At 43.9% G+C, this 21903-nt stretch overlaps 1 protein-coding gene across 2 annotated transcripts in view; it reads right to left on the reverse strand.

The window, feature by feature from the left end:
* Positions 1–570: 570 nt before the first annotated feature.
* SYCP2 (synaptonemal complex protein 2) overlaps positions 571–21903 on the reverse strand; it is a 40678-nt gene continuing 19345 nt past the window's right edge. Inside the window, exons 4-9 of one of the 2 annotated variants that reach the window (XM_044299917.1) lie at positions 21718–21812; positions 21544–21643; positions 21232–21290; positions 19870–19948; positions 8698–8754; positions 571–793 (exon numbers count right to left, since the gene is read on the reverse strand). In XM_044299917.1, the coding sequence (XP_044155852.1) occupies positions 722–793; positions 8698–8754; positions 19870–19948; positions 21232–21290; positions 21544–21643; positions 21718–21812 (462 nt within the window). In that variant the 3' untranslated portion in view covers positions 571–721. The remainder of the gene's footprint in view (positions 794–8697; positions 8755–19869; positions 19949–21231; positions 21291–21543; positions 21644–21717; positions 21813–21903) is intronic. The other variant, XM_044299918.1, reaches the window with a different exon arrangement.

Here is a 21903-nt window from a genome sequence, read left to right on the forward strand (position 1 = left end):
GCGGCACGGAGATCCGGCTGCCAGCGGTTTGTGTCCGGCCGACGCTTGGCTTTTTTGCTGGAATACTTAATGGGGTCGGCGGGCATTTCATTTGCATCTGGCAGTGCTGGATCCAGAGAATTCTGGCATGCCTGCCACAATACACGCCACAGATATGAAAGTAGCCTTAAAGGGAACCTGTCACCCGGATTTTGGGTATAGAGCTGAGGACATGGGTTGCTAGATGGCCGCTAGCACATCCGCAATATCCAGTCCCCATAGCTCTGTGTGCTTTTATTGTGTAAAAAAAAACGATTTGATACATATGCAAATTAACATAAAAGAGTCATATCTTACTTGTGTGACCAGAGAAGAGTCATATTTTCAAGCTCTGGCTCATCTCAGGTTAATTTGCATATGTATCAAATCGGATTTTATAACCAATAAAAGCACACAGAGCTATGGGGACTGGATATTACGGATGTGCTAGCGGTGATCTAGCAACCCATGTCCTCAGCTCTATACACAAAATCCAGGTGACAGGTTCCCTTTAATAGGTTGGGATGCAATATAACACTCTCTATACACTAATTCATCATTGAATATTTAATTTAAATGTAGTAGTAAACAGCAAAATAATTTCTTGATGGAGAGGTCACTAAAATGACATGAAATTGTGTAAAACATTATGAATTAACAATATAGTTAAAATAACATAAAATTTCATTCTGATCAGAACAAATTAGAATGGACCAGTGCCAGACATAAACAGGGACTGAAGTCCTCTCCGTACACTGAGCAGCTCTTCTTCTTGCTGAAAGAGAGGACAAGAAGAAAATACTCCATTAAAGGAGATCATGTTACTAAAGCAAAATAATATAGAAAAGCTACACCAATTACACTGAGGCCTTTCAGCCGGAGTGATCGGGGCTGGTGATTTTGTACTTTTACAACAATCTGACCTCAAATATTACATTAAAGGGAACCTGTCACCCCAAAAAAGCCTCCCAAACCACCAGCATTACCTTAAAGTAGCCAGCAGTATGTTCATAAAGATCCTTTTCTTCCTCTGGCCAGATGCACCAAAATCTTGAAAAACAAACTTTAATCCCCTGCACGCGCAGAGTTTGAAGTCAAGGGGGCAGCGGCCTCTTCGCTTCAATTCAGGATAACCACACACCCTTTCTCTGCCCCTTCACCTCTAAATGGCAGCCGCGCATGTGAACGTCTGACGTGCACTTACACTCAGCCGGCTTTGCTAAACAGCCGAAAGCTGTCGGCTGTCAATCAAAAGCAAAGGGGCATGGAAAGGGGGCGTGGTTATCCTGAATTGAAGCGAGGAATCTTGTTTTTCAAGATTTTGGTGCATCTGGCCGGAGGAAGAAAAGGATCTTTAGGAACATACTGCTGGCTACTTTAAGGTAATGCTGGTGGTTTGGGAGCAGTTTTTTAGGTGACAGGTTCCCTTTAACCACTTCAACCCCCCTAGCTAAAACACCCTTAATGACCAGACTACTTTTTACACTTCTGCACTACACTACTTTCACAGTTTATTGCTCGGTCATGCAACTTACCACCCAAATTAATTTTACCTCCTTTCTTCTCACTAATAGAGCTTTCATTTGGTGCTATTTTATTGCTGCTGACATTTTTTGTTATTAATCAAAATTTAACGATTTTTTTGCAAAAAATGCCATTTTTCACATCCATATATAAATTTTTCGCTAAAATTATTGTTCTACATGTCTTTGATTTAAAAAAAAAATGTTTGGGCAAAAAAAAAAATGGTTTGGGTAAAAGTTATACCATTTACAAACTATGGTACAAAAATGTGAATTTCCGCTTTTTCAAGCAGCTCTGACTTTCTGAGCACCTGTCATGTTTCCTGAGGTTCTACATTGCCCAGACAGTAGAAAACCCCCACAAATGACCCCATTTCGGAAAGTAGTCACCCTAAGGTATTCGCTGATGGGCATAGTGAGTTCATAGAACTTTTTATTTTTTGTCACAAGTTAGCGGAAAATGATGCCCTTCTCAAAATACCTTGGGGTGTCTTCTTTCCAAAATGGGGTCACTTGTGGGGTAGTTATACTGCCCTGGCATTTTAGGGGCCCATATGTGTGAGAAGTAGTTTGCAATCAAAATCTGTAAAAAATGACCAGTGAAATCCGAAAGGTGCTCTTTGGAATGTGTGCCCCTTTGCCCACCTAGGCTGCAAAAAAGTGTCACACATCTGGTATCGCCGTACTCAGGAGAAGTTGGGGGAACGTGTTTTGGGGTGTCATTTTACATATACCCATGCTGGGTGAGAGAAATATCTTTGCAAAATACAACTTTTCCCATTTTTTTATACAAAGTTGGCATTTGACCAAGATATTTATCTCACCCAGCATGGGTATATGTAAAATGACACCCCAAAACACATTCCCCAACTTCTCCTGAGTACGGCGATACCACATGTGTGACACTTTTTTGCAGCCAAGGTGGGCAAAGGGGCCGCAACGCAATAATTTTATTAACTTTTGAACAGAACATATAAACTTTAACTTTTTGAACTGAACATTAACCTTTTTGCTTACTGGTGATTTTTTATTTTTTTTTACCTTTATAGGACAAACCTCTCCTTCCCCATGGGACAAAGTGCAAAGCGCAAATCGCCCAAAGATGTGGCGAAGTGCGTTATGCACTTTGTCCCAGGTGAAAGGAGAGGTTTGCAGCAGCTCTGTGTGAATGGGCCCTAATAGCCCTGTGTGCCTGTCCTGGTGAGATGTGATCCCTATGCTAGGTGTACCTGTGTGTGGTACTTTCAGGAAACACTCCCCTAAGCATAGGGCAGGGTGGTCAGGACAGTCAGGACAGAAATAGCGGGTGTCACGCCTTATTCCACTCCTGCTACAGACACGACATCTTTTTCGGGGTGACGGTTGGGTTGAGGTACCGGCAACGACATTGGGGAAATGTCGCTCGTGTAGACGGCTAACTACAATGGTGGATGGGGCCACGGAACCTCCTGGGATCTCTTCCTGAAATTTGAGGAAGGATCGTGTTCTCCCAGCCTTACTGTAGAGAACAAAACTATTATACAGAGCCAATTGAATTAGGTATACAGACACCTTCTTATACCAGCGTCTGGTTCTGCGGGACACTAAATACGGAGACAACATCTGGTCATTGAAGTCCACCCCTCCCATGTGAAGGTTATAGTCATGGACTGAGAGGGGCTTTTCAATGACACGGGTTGCTCGCTCAATTTGGATTGTCGTGTCTGCGTGAATGGAGGAGAGCATGTAAATGTCACGCTTGTCTCTCCATTTCACCGCGAGCAGTTCTTCGTTACACAAGGCAGCCCTCTCCCCCCTTGCAAGACGGGTGATAACGAGCCGTTGGGGGAAGCCCGCGCGACTAGTTCGCGCGGTGCCACAGCAGCCAATCTGTTCTAGAAACAAATGCCTGAAGAGGGCCACACTTGTGTAGAAATTGTCCACATAAAGATGGTACCCCTTGCCAAATAAGGGTGACACCAAGTCCCAGACTGTCTTCCCACTGCTCCCCAGGTAGTCAGGGCAACCGACCGGCTCCGGGGTCTGAGGCCGGTCGGTTGATAAAGTACCGGAGGCCGCTGCGGTTGAAAAACACTGGTTTTGGGTGGAGGGCGAACTAAGGTGACACTAATACTATTATAGATCTGACTGTGATCAGTTTTGATCACTTACAGATACTATAAAAGTACAAATGCTGACTAGCGATACGCTAATCAGTGAATCAGTGACTGCGGCGGGCTGGGCGCTAAACAATCGCTAAACTACCTAACCAAGGGGCCTAAACTATTCTAAACCTAACAGTCAATACCAGTGAAAAAAAAAAGTGATCTGGGGGGTGATCGGGGGGCTAAGTGAAGTGTTGGTGGGTACTCACAGTGATGCCTGCTCCTCTGCTGAGACCAACCGACGAAAAGGACCAGCAGAGGAGCAGGGAAGCCATTTAACACATCATATTTACTAATATGATGTGTTAGCTGGCCTCTGATTCGATTTTTAAAAAATCAGCAACCTGCCAGCAACGGTCATTGGCTGGCAGGTTGCTGACGAAATACTCTTTGAACTTTTGCCGGCCCGCGATGCGCATACGTGGGCCGGCTCTGACCGAAATCTCGCGTCTCGCGAGATGACGCACGGATGCGTCCAGGAGGAATGAATCAACCACCTTCCGGACGCATCCGTGCGTTAGGCGGTCCGGAGGTGGTTAATGAAGAAAGAACTTCTGCTACTGAATACTATACAGCAATGGTGCAGCACACACTGGCGTGGAAAAGCCGAAAGCCAACTCCGGCAGATAGACAGCCTAAGGGTACTTTAACACTAGCGTTAAAGTTTTACGGTATTGAGTTCCATCATAGGGGCTCAATACCGTAAAAAAACGCATCAGTTTTATCCCAATGCATTCTAAATGGAAAGCAATCCGTTCAGTATGCATCAGGATGCCTTCAGTTCAGTCCCTTTTACGGTATTTGGCATGCTGCGGTTTGTTCTCCGGCCAAAATTCCAGAACACTTTCCGGATTGCCGAATCCGGCATTAATTTCCATTGAAATTTATTTATGCCGGATCTGGTACCAAGTGTTCCGGAAAAACTGATCCGGTTTTATGGTCTGAGCATGCACAGAAGTTTAAATCTGTGAAAAAGATAAATACCGGATCCGTTTTTCCAGATGACAGTGGAGAGACGGATCCGGTATCGCAATGCATTTGTCAGACGGATCAGCATCTGGAAACAAATGACATCCGTTTGCATACGGATTTCCGGACCCGGCAGGCAGTTCCGGCAACGGATTCTTCTAACGCTAGTGTGAAAGTACCCTTAGGTCTCTTTCACACTGGCCTGTGCGCCCCATTTCCGTATTGCGGACCGCATTTGCGGATGCGGACCCATTCACTTGAACCTGTTGGGGACACATGACGTACCGGTACGTCATGATGTCCTGGTACTTAAGGACACATGACGTACCGATACGTCATGTGTATTTCCGATCACCGCCGCGCTGCGATCGGAACTGGGTGCCTGCTGAAATAAATCAGCAGGCACCATGGGACAATGCACAAGACCCCCACGCATCAGCGATCGCAACAAGTTAATTCAGACCTGCGGTTTGCGGCGTTTCCGGGTGATCGGGCAGCGACTGCAGTGGCTATCGGGTCCCCGTGCTGCTGTGACGGGGACCCGATAGCAGGGAAAGCAGCCTTCCTTAGGCATCGGGTCTGCCTTCGAGTGAAGAGCCTGTGAGATCCAGCCCCCTGGATCCCACAGGCAGGAAGCTGTATGAGTATACACACTGTATTACTCATACAGCCAATGCATTCCAATACAGAAGTATTGGAATGCATTGTAAATGGGATCAGACCACCAAAAGTTGAAGTCCCAAAGTGGGAAAAAAAAAGTTTTTGCCCAAACAAATTAAAAGCTTCAAGTAAAAAAAATAAAAATAAACGCAATTTTCCCCAAATAAAGTAAAAAAAAAAAAAAAAGGGGGAAAAATAGGAAAAAAATAGTTGACATATTAGGTATCGCCGCGTCCGTATCGACCGGCTCTATAAACATATCTGAGCCTCAGAAGAACACCGTAAAAAATAAAAACTGTGCTAAATAAACCATTTTTTGTCACCTTACATCACTAGTACAAGTACAACATCACTAGCACAAGTACAACAGCAAGCGATCAAAAAGTCGTATGCCCACCAAAATAGTACCAATCTAACCGTCACCTCATCCCGAAAAAAAATGAGCCCCTACCTAAGATAATCGCCCAAAAAATAAAAAAAACTGGCTCAGAGTATGGAGACACTAAAACATGATTTTTTTTGTTTAAAAAAGTGAAATCATTGTGTAAAACTTACATAAATAAAAAAAAGTATACATATTAGGTATCGCCGCGTCCGTAATAACCTTCTCTATAAAAATATCACATGACCTAACCCCTTAGGTGAATACCATAAAAAAAGCAATTTTTTTGTCACCTTACATCACACAAAATAGTGCCAATCAAACCGTCATCTCATCCCGAAAAAAATGAGCCCCTACACAAAAAGTGTAATATAGAGCAACCAAAAATTATATGTACCCTAAAATAGTACCAACAAAACTGCCACTGTATCCAGTAGATTCTAAAATGGGGTCACTTTTTTTCGAGTTTCTACTCTAGGGTGCATCAGGGGGGCTTCAAATGGGACCTGGTGTTAAAAATACTAAAACCAGTCCAGCAAAATCTGACTTCCAAAAACAGTATGGCATTACTTTTCTTCTGCGCCCTGCCGTGTGCCCGTACAGTTTACGACCACATATGGGTGTTTCTGTAAACTACAGAATCAGAGTCATAAATATTGAGTTTTGTTTGGCGGTTAACCCTTGCTTTGTAACTGGGAAAAAATTATTAAAAATTATTAAAGTGGAAAATCTGCCAAAAAGGTGTAATTTTGGAATGTTATCTCTATATTCCATTAATTTTTGTGGAACACCTAAAGGGTTAACAAAGTTAGTAAAATCTGTTTTGAATACCTTGAGGAGTGTAGTTTCTAAAATGGGGTCACTTTTTTGGAGTTTCTACTTTAGGGGTGCATCAGGGGGGATTCAAATGGGACATGGTATCAAAAAACCAGTCCAGCAAAATCTGCCTTCCAAAAACCGTATGGCATTCCTTTCGTTCTGCGCCCTGCTGTGTGCCCGTACAGCAGTTTACGACCACATATGGGGCGTTTCTGTAAACTACAGAATCAGAGCCATAAATATTGAGTTTTGTTTGGCTGTAAACCCTTGCTTTGTAACTGGGGAAAAAATGTAAAAATGGAAAATCTGCCAAAAAAGTGAAATTTTGAAATTTTATCTCAATTTTCCATTAATTCTTGTGGAACACCTAAAGGGTAAACAAAGTTTGTAAAATCAGTTTTGAATACCTTCAGGGGTGTAGTATCTAAAATGGGGTCACAATGGGGTTTTTGGAGTTTCTACTCTAGTGGTGCATCAGGGGGGCTTCAAATAGGACATGGTGTCAAAAAATCAGTCCAGCAATATGTGCCTTCCAAAAACCGTATGGCATTCCTTTCCTTCTGCGCCCTGCCGTGTGCCCGTACAGCAGTTTACAACCACATATTGGGTGTTTATGCAAACTACAGAATCAGAGATATAAATATTGAGTTTTGTTTGGCTGTTCACCCTTGCTTTGTAACTGGGAAAAAATTATTAAAATGGAAAATCTGCCAAAAAGATAAATTTTGAAATTTTATCTCTATTTTCCATTAATTCTTGTGGAACACCTAAAGGGTTAACAAAGTTTGTAAAACTGTTTTGAGTACCTTGAGGGGTGTAGTTTCTAGAATGGGGTCATTTTTGGGTGGTTTCTATTATGTAAGCCTCACAAAGTGACTTCCGACCTGAACTGGTCCTTAAAAAGTGGGTTTGCTTCTAAATTTCTAAGCATTGTAACATCCCCAAAAAATAAAATGTAATTCCCAAAATGATCCAAACATAAAGTAGACATATGGGGAATATAAAGTAATAACTATTTTTGTAGGTATTACTATGTATTATAGAAGTAGAGAAATTGAAACTTGGAAATTTGCAAATTTTTCCAAGTTTTTGGTAAATTTTGTATTTTTTTTATAAATAAAAATGAATTTTTTTGACTCTATTTTACCAGTGTCATGAAGTACAATATGTGACGAATAAACTATCTCAGAATGGCCTGGATAAGTCAAAGCGTTTTAAAGTTATCACCACATAAAGTGACACTGGTCAGATTTGCAAAAAATGGCCTGGTCCTTAAGGTGAAAATGAGTCTGGTCCTTAAGGGGTTAAAAGTTAAACACAATGATTTCTCTTAAAGGGAACCTGTCACCGGGATTTTGTGTATAGAGCTGAGGACATGGGTTGCTAGATGGCCACTAGCACATCCGCAATACCCAGTCCCCATAGCGGTGTGTGCTTTTATTGTGCATAAAAACCGATTTGATACATATGCAAATTAACCTGAGATGAGTCAGAGCTTGAAAATATGACTCTTCTCTGGTCACACAAGTAAGATATGACTCTTTTATGTTCATTTGCATATGTATCAAATCGTTGTTTTTTTTACACAATAAAATCACACAGCTATGGGGACTGGATATTGTGGATGTGCTAGTGGCCATCTAGCAACCCATGTCCTCAGCTCTATACCCAAAATCCAGGTGACAGGTTCCCTTTAAAATAAACTATATGTTAATGCTATAGCTGCCAATTATGGTTCCTAGGTTGCTGGACTTGAGAACAATGTAATTCAGGGCTCATTCAGATGATCCTAAGGGCTCCGTGCCTGTATTGTGGACCTCAAAAGACAGGTCTGCAATATAAGAGCACTGACCATGTGCATTCTGTGCTGTGGACCCATTGACTTGAATGGGTCAGCGATCCGTAAGACATGTCCTATCTTTTGGGGAGTGGAGGCATGGTCAGTTCAATTCAATATGAATTTTCAGTTGAAGATAACACAATCAAAGCTCCCTGATGCCCCCTACAGGTACTATGCATCTGAGACACACACAGGATATTCTGAATTTATAAAAGCTGGAAGATTAATATGAATGTCATATTTTTAAGATTACATTATTTTGACAAAGAGTGAGTGGAATATAGGTGAATATTTCCTCTGTATGAAGTGTTGTGGAAGAGGCAAATATTCACTGTCGTTTACCATTTCTTTTAGAAGTCGTTCCTGAACCGCCTTCATATTTTCCTTCATAGCATGCATCTGTAGAATTAAGTAAATATAATCACATCTTAAAAAGAAATGCTAAGAAAAATCTAAGGAAAAATTACAATTTAAATAAAATAATCACATTAAGGGCTCATACCCACAAACGTAAGGGCCCTGTGCCCATGCTGCGGACCGCAAATAGCGGTACGCAATGCACAGGACACTTGCCGTGTGCACGCCACACATGGCGGGTCCACAATTTACGGGCACTGGCTGTGTGCCACTGACTTGAATGGTCCACAATTCGCAAGATACGACAAAAGATAGGACATCTTTTATCTTTTGCATGGAGGAGGCACGGACTCGAAAGCTAATCCGCCCCTATCTTCGGTCGTATCTTACAGACCGCAGACCCATTCAAGTCAATGGGTTCGCATCCACAGAGAACACAGCCAGTGTCCGTAAATTGTTGACCCGCTGTGTTTGATCCTCAATACAGACACAGAGACTTTACGCTCGTGGGGGTGAGCCCTAACATTAAGCAAGTTTGGTAAAGGCAATGGCCAGCTGCATACTGACCAAGTTCTAACTAGCAGGTACACGTTACACTTCTTAATTTAGTTACAATGTCTGATTCCTGTACTTCTGTTTGTATATGTTTGGGTCATTCCTTTTGCCTCTTCATTTGTTCAAATCATAGAAGGTAATAGTTGCATGCTTAGGAACCAGCCGATTAGTGTGCTCCAGCACATGCCATATTACAGAGGTGCTATTCTAAGGAAGCAGTGCTAGGGGAGAAAGCTGTGCCTCATGGAGTTATCATACAGCGACACACCTAGTGTTTATGGTTATTCTTAACCACCTCAGCCCCCCTAGCTGAAACACCCTTAATGACCAGGCCACTTTTTACACTTCTGCACTACACTACTTTCACCGTTTATTGCTCGGTCATGCAACTTACCACCCAAATGAATTTTACCTCATTTTCTTCTCACTAATAGAGCTTTCATTTGGTGGTATTTCATTGCTGCTGACATTTTAACTTTTTTTGTTATTAATCGAAATTTAACGATTTTTTTGCAAAAAAAAAATCACATTTTTCACTTTCAGTTGTAAAATTTTGCAAAAAAAACAACGAAATCTATATATAAATTTTTCTCAAAATTTATTGTTCTACATGTCTTTGATAAAAAAAACTTGTTTGGGCAAAAAAAAAATGGTTTGGGTAAAAGTTATAGCGTACCAAACTATGGTACAAAAATGTGTATTTCCGCTTTTTGAAGCACCTCTGACTTTCTGAGCACCTGTCATGTTTCCTGAGGTTCTACAATGCCCAGACAGTAGAAACACCCCACAAATGACCCCATTTCGGAAAGTAGACACCCTAAGGTATTCGCTGATGGGCATAGTGAGTTCATCGAACTTTTTATTTTTTGTCACAAGTTAGCGGAAAATGATGATTTTTTTATTTAATTTTTTCTTACAAAGTCTCATATTCCACTAACTTGTGACAAAAAAACTTCCATGAACTCACTATGCCCATCACAAAATACCTTGGGGTGTCTTCTTTCCAAAATGGGGTCACTTGTGGGGTAGTTATACTGCCCTGGCATTTTAGGGGCCCATATGCATGAGAAGTAGTTTGCAATCAAAATCTGTAAAAAATGACCGATGAAATCCGAAAGGTGCTCTTTGGAATGTGTGCCCCTTTGCCCACCTAGGCTGCAAAAAAGTGTCACACATCTGGTATCGCCGTACTCAGGAGAAGTTGGGGAATGTGTTTTGGGGTGTCATTTTACATATACCCATGCTGAGTGAGAGAAATATCTTGGCAAAAGACAACATTTCCCATTTTTTTATACAAAGTTGGCATTTGACCAAGATATTTATCTCACCCAGCATGGGTATATGTAAAATGACACCCCAAAACACATTCCCCAACTTCTCCTGAGTACGGCGATACCACATGTGTGACACTTTTTTGCAGCCAAGGTGCGCAAAAGTGCCCAAATTCCTTTTAGGAGGGCATTTTTAGACATTTGGATCCCAGACTTCTTCTCACGCTTTAGGGCCCCTAAAAAGCCAGGGCAGTGTAAATACCCCACATGTGACCCCATTTTGGAAAGAAGACACCCCAAGGTATTCAATGAGGGGCCTGGCGAGTTCATCAAATTCTTTTTTTTTTGGCATAAGTTAGCGGAAATTGTTTTTTTTGTTGTTTTTTTCTCACAAAGTCTCACTTTCCGCTAACTTGGGACAAAAATTTTAATCTTTCATGGACTCAATATGCCCCTCAGCGAATACCTTGGGGTGTCTTCTTTCCAAAATGGGGTCATTTGTGGGGTGTTTGTACTGCCCTGGCATTTGAGGGTCTCCGCAATCATTACATGTATGGCCAGCATTAGGAGTTTCTGCTATTCTCCTTATATTGAGCATACAGGTAATGAGATTTTTTTTTTCCGTCCAAAAATGAATGGTACAGATTTCTTCATTCACATCGATCAATATGGATTAAAAAATCTCTGCCCAAAAAAAAAAAAGGAGGTGAAAGGTGTCTGCCAGGACATAGGAGCTCCGCCCAATATCCATACCCACTTAGCTCGTATGCCCTGGCAAACCCGATTTCTCCATTCACATCAATCGATGTGGATGAATAAATCATTGCCGGAATTTTTATTTATTTTTTTATATACAAAGTGTTTGCCAAAGCATATGAACACCGCCACCTCCTCAGCTCATATGCCTCGGCAAACGTATCTTTTACTGCAGAGGAGAAATCTCGTCTTGCAGCGCCGCATACACCGACTTGTGTGTAATCTGACAGCAGCGCAATGCTTCTGTCAGAATGCACATCAGTGCTGCAGCTAGTCGATCGGTTGGTCCACCTGGAAGGTAAAAAAAAAAAAAAAAAAAAAGAAAAAACCAGGCCGCAACGCAATAAATTTTATTAACTTTATAATAACTTTAGAACAGAACATATAAACTTTATTTAACTTTTGAAACTGAACGTTAACTTTTTTGCTTACTGGTGTTTTTTTTTTACCTTTATAGGACAAACCTCTCCTTCCCCATGGGACAATGTGCAAAGCGCAAATCACCCAAAGATGTGGCGAAGTGCGTTATGCACTTTGTCCCAGGTGAAAGGAGACGTTTGCAGAAGCTCTGTGTGAATGGGCCCTAATAGCCCTGTGTGCCTGTCCTGGTGAGATGCAATCCCTATGCTAGGTGTACCTGTGTGTGGTACTTCCGGAAACACTCCCCAAAGCATAGGGCAGGGTGGTCAGGGCAGTCATGACAGAAATAGCGGGTGTCACGCCTTATTCCACTCCTGCTACAGACACGACATCTTTTTCGGGGTGACGGTTGGGTTGAGGTACCAGGAACGACACTGGGGAAATGTCGCTCGTGTAGACGGCTAACTACACTGGTGGATGGGGCCACGGAACCTCCTGGGTACAGGAGGTTCTCGATGATCTCTTCCTAAAATTTGAGAAAGGATCCTGTTCTCCCAGCCTTACTGTAGAGAACAAAACTATTATACAGAGCCAATTGAATTAAATATACAGACACCTTCTTATACCAGCGTCTGGTGCTGCGGGAAACTAAATACGGAGACAACATCTGGTCATTTAAGTCCACCCCTCCCATGTGAAGGTTATAGTCGTGGACTGAGAGGGGCTTTTCAATGACACGGGTTGCTCGCTCAATTTGGATTGTCGTGTCTGCGTGAATGGAGGAGAGCATGTAAACGTCACGCTTGTCTCTCCATTTCACCGCGAGCAGTTCTTCGTTACACAAGGCAGCCCTCTCTTCCCTTGCAAGACGGGTGGTAACGAGCCGTTGGGGGAAGCCCGCGCGACTAGCAGCCAATCTGTTCTAGAAACAAATGCCTGGAGAGAGCCACACTTGTGTAGAAATTGTCCACATAAAGATGGTACCCCTTGCCAAATAAGGGTGACACCAAGTCCCAGACTGTCTTCCCACTGCTCCCCAGGTAGTCAGGGCAACCGACCGGCTCCAGGGTCTGATCTTTTCCCTCATAGATCCGAAATTTGTGGGTATAGCCTGTGGCCCTTTCACAGAGATTATACAATTTGACCCCATACCGGGCGTGCTTGCTTGGGATGTATTGTTTGAAGCCAAGGCGACCGGTAAAATGTATTAAGGACTCGTCGACGCAGAAGTTTTGCTCAGGGGTATACAAATCTGCAAATTTCTGGTTGACGTGGTCTATGAGGGGCCGAATTTTGTGGAGCCGGTCAAAAGCTGGGTGGCCTCTGGGACGGGAGGTGGTGTCGCTAAAGTGCAGGAAACGCAGGATGGCCTCAAATCGTGCCCTGGACATAGCAGCAGAGAACATGGGCATGTGATGAATTCGGTTCGTGGACCAATATGACCGCAATTCATGCTTTTTAGTTAGACCCATGTTGAGGAGAAGGCCCAGAAAAATGTTAATTTCGGAAACTTGGACTGGTTTCCACGGAAAGGCTGGGCAAAATAGCTTCCCGGGTTGGCGGATATAAATTGTGTGGCATACCGGTTTGTTTCTGCCACAACTAAGTCCAAGAGCTCCGCAGTCAAGAACAGCTCAAAAAATCCCAGGGCCGAACCGATCTGAGCTGTCTCAACCCGAACTCCAGACTGGGCGGTGAAAGGGGGAACTACTGGTGCGGCTAAAGTTGGGGACTGCCAATCAGGATTTGCCAAGCACCTCAGGGATTCTAGGGGGTCTACGGGCCCGTCTGTGCGGTGGCTGCGACGGGGTAACTAATGCACGTGCCACCGTACCAGCTTCAACTGCCCTTCTGGTGCTCGCCACTTCACCATGTTGTACGGCAGTGCTGGTACTAGGTCCAGGGAGGGCTGCGCTGCTGGTGTATGCCTCACCACGTAATCCGACAGCGCCAGCCCCACTCTGCTGCCCTTGAAGCGGATCCTGCGCAACCTGTGGTCTAGCGACACGGGGCCGGGTACGCCTGGTGGTATCAGGGACCTCAACCTCCTCGTCCGAACTTTGGGTCAGACTGCCACTGCTTTCTACAGGTTCATATTCTGACCCGCTGGATTCATCAGATGAGGGTTCCCATTCCTCATCCGACTGGGTCAGAAGCCTGTAGGCCTCTTCAGAAGAATACCCCTTACTTGCCATTTGGTCAACTAAATTTAGGGGGTATTCCCCGAGACTACCCAAGAAAAAAAGCAAGCCTGTCAAGGAGGCTAGCGAAGTACCGGAGGCCGCTGCGGTTGATAAAAAATATCAAAACTGATTTTTTATCGCCGCAGCGCGTGTAAAGTGATTGTGCAGTGATAAAAAAAAATAATAATTTTGTCACTGCGGCGGGGCGGGCGTGGGTGAACGCACGTGTGGGCGACTGATCAGGCCTGATCGGGCAAACACTGCGTTTTGGGTGGAGGGCGAGCTAAGGTGACACTAATACTATTATAGATCTGACTGTGATCAGTTTTGATCACTTACAGATACTATAAAAGTACCAATGCTGATTAGCGATACGCTAATCAGCGAATAAGTGACTGCGGTGCGGTGGGCTGGGCGCTAACCGACGCTACCTACCTAACAAAGGGGCCTAAACTATCCTAAAACCTAACAGTCAATACTAGTGGGGGAAAAAAAGTGACAGTTTACACTGATCACTTTTTTTTCCCTTTCACTAGTGATTGACAAGGGTGATCAAGGGGTGATCAAGGGGTTAATTGGGGGTGATCTGGGGCTAAGTGTGTTGTGCCTTGTGTACTTAACAGTGATCTGTGCTCCTCTGCTGGGACCAACCGACGAAAAGGACCAGCAGAGGAGCACAGAAGCCATTTAGCACATTATATTTATAAATATAATGTGTTAACTGGCTTGTGATTAGTTTTTTTTTTAAAATCACCAGCCTGCCAGCGATGATCATTGGCTGGCAGGCTGGTGACGAAATACTCCTTTAACTTTTGCCGGCCCGCAATGCGCATGCATGGGCCGGCTGTGTGCGTAATCTCGCGTCTCGCGAGATGATGCACGGATGCGTCTAGGAGGAATGAATCGACCGCTCCGGGCCGCGATCCTGTGTTAGGCGGTCCAGAGGCGGTTATATGACAGAGGCTAAGCTGCAAAACCATGTACAACCTGTGCATAGGTGTGGCACTGACTTAAAGGGCTTCTGTCAGCCCACTAAACCGTTTTTTTTTTTGTTTTGTTTACTAATAATCCCTATACTGCGAGCTCCCTATACATAAGTTAAATAATCATTTTGGTTCAATAGAATTTGATAAAAAGCTATTTTTAAAATATGTAAATTACCTTGCTACCAGCAAGTAGGGCGGCTACTTGCTGGTAGCAGCCGCATCCTCCGATCCTAATGACGCCCCCTCCGCATTGTGATTGACAGGGCCAGGGAACGGAATCGTTCTCTGCTGGCACTGCCTGTTTGCATTCAAAATCCGGCGCCTGCGCCGCGGCCGTACCTATCTTCAATGTGCGCAGGCGCACTGAGAGGCGGCCTCTCGCTCGGCCGCTCCATCCTCAATGCGCCTGCGCCGATGACGTCACATCTACACCCGCCGCAGGCGCATTGAGGATGGAGCGGCCGAGCGAGCGGCCGCCTCTCAGTGCGCCTGCGCACATTGAAGATAGGTATGGCCGCGGCGCAGGCGCCGGATTTTGATTGCAAACAGGCAGGGCCAGCAGAGAACGATTCCGTTCCCTGGCCCTGTCAATCACAATGCGGAGGGGGCGTCATTAGGATCGGAGGATGCGGCTGCTACCAGCAAGTAGCCGCCCTACTTGCTGGTAGCAAGGTAATTTACATATTTTAAAAATAGCTTTTTATCAAATTCTACTGAACTAAAATGATTATTTAACTTATGTATAGGGAGCTCGCAGTATAGGGATTATTAGTAAACAAAACAAAAAAAAAAACGGTTTAGTGGGTTGACAGAAGCCCTTTAGGATATAAAATCTTAAGGGTTCATGCACACGACCGTGCAAAACACGGATACTGTCCTGCACATGTGGTGGAACGTCCTGCCTTCTTTAGAACTGTCCTATCCTTGTCCGTAAAATAGACAGGAATAGGACATGTTCCATTTTTATGTGGGGCCCCGGAATGGAATACAGATGCGGACAGCATCTTTTCCATTGAAGTGAATGGGTCCGCATTCGAGTCCGACCTGCAAAAAAATGCGCATTGGACGTGGACAAAAAACACTGTCATGTGCATGAGCCCTAAGGGTGTGCCACCCTTTAAACTTACAAGAGATCTGCATGTGAATGAATACAGAAATAGGATCCTAATAAACTGTACTTAAAAAAAACTTCCTAAAAAAGACAAAAACAAAAACAAAAAAAAGGCTGTCAACTAAGTTTTTTGCGGCAATTTTTGCTCTGAACTGCACCAGAAATGCCAATATTTAACTATGTGTGAATGAGGACTTCTAGAGGTTTATTTAGGCATCCTTCACAAACATTTTTTGTGGCTTTTTTTTATTTTTTAGTTTGTACATCATACACTTTTTCAACTGCTTTAAAGGTGTTATTTTCTGGTCAACCCTGACAAGGTTGTCCAATCACAGGCAATCCCTTTTAGGCCACTTTCACACAGTGTTTGATCAGTGATTTCCATTAGTGATTGTGACCCCCAAACCAGGAGTGGAACCTACAGAGAGATAGGTCTCATGAAAAGATTTGCTCATGTTCATCTTTGATTTTGACCCTTACCTAGTATTGGCTCACAATAAGTGATGAAAATCACTGATCAAACACTGACTATATGAAAGCGGCAATAAGCTGGTACGGGCTTTGGCAAAGATTTATGCTGATGCGACATGCTGCACCACAGGGGCGGTTGCCCCAGCCGCTAAACTGCAAGGGGGTGCCCAGCTGTTAGGCTTCACTGAATTGCGCTGGTAGGATGCACACAGTGCGCTGCGTTGAGAGTGAGTAGCATTCACTTACAGGCAATGCACACTGATTCAGGGCCGCAGTTGCTACACCAGGCTTCGGCAAATGAGAGCACCAGGCATCCGTGCATTTATCAGGGCAAGCGCTCGCGAACCATCAGGCGGCGTTCGGTTGGCTCTGTTTTAGGCCTCTTTCACACGACCGTTTTTCTTTCCGTTTTGCGGGCCGTTTTTTTGCGGTCTGTATACGGTCCGTATACGGAACCATTTGTTTCAATGGTTCCGCAAAAAAAAACTAATGTACTCCGTGTGCATTCCGTTTCCGTATTTCCGTTTTTCCGTTCCGTTAAGGGTCTATTCACACGTCCGTTTTTTCTTTCCTGATCTGTTCCGCTTTTTGCTGAACAGATCTGGACCAGATCTGGACCCATTCATTTTCAATGGGTCCTGAAAAAAAACGGACAGCACAATGTCTGATTTTTTTTCAGGACCCATTGAAAATGAATGGGTCCAGATCTGGTCCAGATCTGTTCAGCAAAAAACGGAACAGATCAGGAAAGAAAAAACGGACGTGTGAATAGACCCTTAAAGATAGAACATGTCCTATTATTTCCCGCAAATCACGTTCCGTGGCTCCATTCAAGTCAATGGATCGGCAAAAAAACGGAACACATACTGAAACGCATCCGTATGTCTTCCGTATCCGTTCCGTTTTTTTGGGAGCCATCTATTGAAAATGTTATGCCCAGCCCAATTTTTTCTATGAAATTACTGTACACTGTATATGCCATACGGAAAAACGGAACGGAAAACGGAACGGAAACACAACGGAAACAAAAAACGGAACAACGGATCAGTTTAAAACGGACCACAAAACACTGAAAAAGCCATACGGTCGTGTGAAAGAGGCCTTAGGCTCCATTCACACGTCCGTAGAATGTGTCCGCATCCGTTCCCCAATTTTGCGGAACGGGTGCGGACCCATTCATTCTCTATGGGGACGGAATGGATGCGGACAGCACACAGTGTGCTGTCTGCATCCGGAATTGCGGAGCGCGTCCCCGATCTTCGGGTCCGCAGCTCCGTAAAAGATAGAACATGTCCTATTCTTGTCCGCAGCTTGCGGACAAGAATAGGCATTTCTATGGGGGTGCCGGGCTGGTGTATTGCGGACCCACAATTCGCTGTGGTGTGCTGCTGCCTCCATCTCAAGGCCTGAACCAGCCTGCTCAGAGCAAAAGCAGCCGACAGCAGGCAAAGTTGGTCCTCTACTGCATTTACAGGGGTGCACCTAGCAGGCCTGTAGGATGGAGGTGGAGCAGACAAGTAGCTGGTTACTGTGTGGCTAGCATCATTCCCAGGAACACTGTTTAGTAGGCACTAGACTTTGGGGCACTGGATGGCTGCCAATATCCCTGGTAAGCACTGAATGACTGCCACTGTTCTTGAGCATGAAGTAGAGCTTGCACTATAGGACTCGGCTAACAATTATATTGCTGCCACTATGTCTGGGGGGCTCTGTGTGGAGAATGCTATTCCTGGGGGCCCTGTATGACACTAGTCCTATGAGCACTAGTTTTGTGCCACCACCAGTCGCTATGTCACAGGGCTTGGGGTTCCCATTCTCATGATTGGTTGCTATCCCACTGGTAGGACCCCCACTGATTTAATAGTTATAGCTTCACATAACTAGAATACCCCAGTGGGGTCTATTTATGCATGGAGCCGAAACAGGTATGGCTTAATAAAGAGGATTATTACTGTGGGGGCCTAAGTGGAATCTGCACAGTAATTACCCCTAGTAAAATTTCAGTGGGCCTTATGTGCAGACTCCATTAAAGCGCCCCTACAGTAACTATCCTCCTTATTAAGCCATTCCTATTTAGGCTCCATGCACACAACCAGCCCCACTGGTAATTTAATTTCTACTACTCTCAGTGGGGCTGGTTGGGTGCATGGAGCCGAAATGGGGATTGGGAATGGAATTCATTTGTGACCCCTGATGCAATAGTACGTCAGTGGAGTGCAATAAGTGTAGAGAGGCATCATCCGCTGATCCAACACCATACGCGGCTGGAGAATGTGGGGGCGAGGGTCAATAAAAGGGAGCATGTCTGCAGGTTAGGGGGTGCAATACTTGGCTTGCTCTGGGCACCAGCAATGCATTGTTGTTTATGATGGCAGTTGCGAGCGACTTGCAACCAAAAATTCAACAATGTTGTTTTTTTGCAATGGTTGTATTGCAGCAGGTTGCATCACAACTCAATATACAAACATTTGTTGCAATGCGACATTGCATCTTCATATCATACATAGCCCTGGCCTTAAAGGAAATCTGTCACCAGGATAATCGCTATTGAAGTAAAGCCATGGCCTAATAGCACTTAGTACCTTGTTTCCAGATGTGCCTTTGTTTCAATAGATGTTTTTTATCTTCTGAAAATCCAGTTTATTTGATATGCAAATGAGCCAGTAAGGTGCCCAGAGGGATGTTATTCTTGCAGGAAGGAGCCCAGGCACGCCTCTTGCTAGTGCCCAAGCCCACCCTCATGCTGGGAGCAGGGAGAAGGGGGGCAGAGATATGGCTTGAATGTGATGTAGGAGGGGTGGGTGAACACACTGTGTCTGGGCTCCTTGCTGCAAGAAGGACACCCCTCTGGGCACCTTACTGGACCATTTGCATACCAAATAAACTGGATTTTCAGAAGATAGAAAACATCTATTGCTGAAACAAAGGCACATCTGGAAATAAGGTGGAAATAAGTGTTATTAGGCTATGGCTGTACTTCAATAGTGATTATCCTGGTGACAGATTTCCTTTAAAGGGGTATTCTGGTTAGATTAAGTTATCCCCTATTCACAAGACTGGAGATAACTATTAGATCGGTGGGTGTCCTATTGCTGGGAACCTATCCGATCACGAGAATTGGGGCCCCGTACCCCCTGCAGACCCCTTGAAATAAAGGGAGCAGCCAGTTGCACATGTGTGTGGCAGCACTCCGGAATTCCCATAGAAATGAATGGAGATGCTGCACGTATGCCCAACCAGCCGCTCTGCTCATTTCAGGGGGGCTGCAGTGGATACGGGGCCGCGTTCTTAGTGGGAGTCTCAGTGGTAGGACCCAAACAGATCTAATGGATATTGGATTATTTAATGTAACTGGAATATACCTTTAATTTGGTGCCAGAAAAAAACATAACCAGCCAAACATGTAGTATTTACTTGACATTCATACAGTTCGAGTGCTCCAGAGTAGGAGCATTTTCACTTACTTCAGAATTAAAAATCTTTTCCTCGTAGTCCGTGCTGTGAGAAATATTCATTTCAAAGGAAGCCTTCAGAGAGTTAATCCTAAAATTAGGTGAAAGAGAAAATTTGACAGTTGATTATACTGAAACTAAACACACAGGAGCAGAAAAAATGATTACAAAATACAATATTTGATAGTAATACCTAAGAATGACTTCGAACAGGAGTGGGCCAAAGATCTACCCATTCACGTGTTTGGAGTATGCTAATGTATTTTAAAGAAATAAACTCAACTGTATGTAAAAAATATAAAGGGGCTGCTCAGGATTAGAAAAACACTACCACACCTGTCCACAGGTTGTCTGTGGTACTGCAGCTCAGGCCCATTCATCTCAATGGAAGTCAGCTGCAAACAGGACACACTCTTGCATGAACTTCTGCGCGGATTTATGTGCGTTTCTGCACCATACCCGCAATTACACACCTCTTTAAAGCTCTAATATGTAGCTGCCTAATTGGACAATTATCTCAATAGCCATTTAATGGGCTTTTCTAGGTCAGTGAAGACACGTTCATCGGTCACGTGGCCTAAGGAGCAACGAATGGAGCTGAGTGTGATACCAAGCACAGCCACTGTACAATGTACGGCGCTGTGCTTGGTGAGCTTCGAGAAGGCCCCAGCGCTCAAAGAAGCACTGCTGCCTTCTCAAAACAGCTGATAGGACGGGGTCCCGGGTGTTGGACCCCCAACAATCAGATACTGAGGACCCATCCTTAGGATAGGTTGTCAGTACAAAAGTCTCGGAAAACCCTTTTAAGGTAGAAAGACCCGCAAACAGCTGCAGTAAGGCCTGGCAAAGCATCACAAAGGAGGAAACCCAGCGCCTTGTGATGTCCATGGGTTTCAGACTTCAGGCAGTCATTGCCTGCAAAGGATTCTCTACAAAGTATTAAAAATTGACATTTTATTTATGGTAATGTTAATTTGTCAAACTACTTTTAAGCCCTTTTTCTACAAAAGAGGCTTTTGTAGAAAAAGTGTTGCAATTCCTAAACGTTTGACAGGATTTTTTTGTTGCACCCCCTGAATTAAACCTGAAAGTCTACACTTTCCCAGTAGTGAAAACAATGGAGCATGCATGAGATTGGGGGACATCTCTGCATTTATGGCCAGCTATAGAAAGTAAAGAGTTACACAGATCCTTTATCAACCACTTCATTTTGTATTTATTCACACACAAACATACTCTAATACGAACAATTAAGAAGTCGTGGACCTGCAGCAGAGAGACTGTTATTGCAAACATGTACCAGTGACTTCCCATTGTAATTCTAATGATAATTGCTAGGACAGACAGATATCACAGCGGTGAATGCTGACGTACCTTCTCTGCTCATTCTTGTGATAAAAGTTTAAGGTTTGTGTCTGCTGGCTCCAGAAATTCTGAAAGCACAAATGAAGGACAAGTAGCTGCTGATAATAATCTGATGGCTCGCATGATCTCCCCACTAAGTACATTGACAAAGGTGGATGAGGGCGATGAAAGTGACTAAGAGATGGATTTGTTTTTGGACTTGACAGCCACTGTGATGTGAACATGTTGATCTGTAATCTTAGATCCCTTATTTTAAGCTTAAAGAGGAAATTGATACTCTTAACATTCATGGATGGAGAAGTGCATTTCAAATATACTTACTGAAAACTCTTTTTCCATCTGCTTTAATGCTTGGGAATCTTTTTCAAAATTCTCAAGCTCTTCCAGCACTGTCTGGTGGAATTTCTCCAGACGCATTATTCTAAATCAGAGAGAAAAGATTTAGCGATTAATAACCCCTGAGAAGTTGCCAGAGAAAAAGCGTAAAGTACTGACCGGCATTCTCGGACTTGAACATCTACTGAGGTCAAGTGTTTCTGGGCTGACTTGAGAGACTGCTTCGTAAAATAATCCATTTTTCTAGAGCGATTCTGAAACAATTGTAAAACAAAACAGTCATTTAAAAAAAAAAAAATTATCAGTTACTAATCTATATTAATGAAAAGATATAAAAGTTTAGAA

The sequence above is a fragment of the Bufo gargarizans genome, chromosome 6 (genome assembly GCF_014858855.1).
Source record: "Bufo gargarizans isolate SCDJY-AF-19 chromosome 6, ASM1485885v1, whole genome shotgun sequence".
In the NCBI taxonomy this organism is placed as follows: Eukaryota; Metazoa; Chordata; class Amphibia; order Anura; family Bufonidae; genus Bufo; species Bufo gargarizans.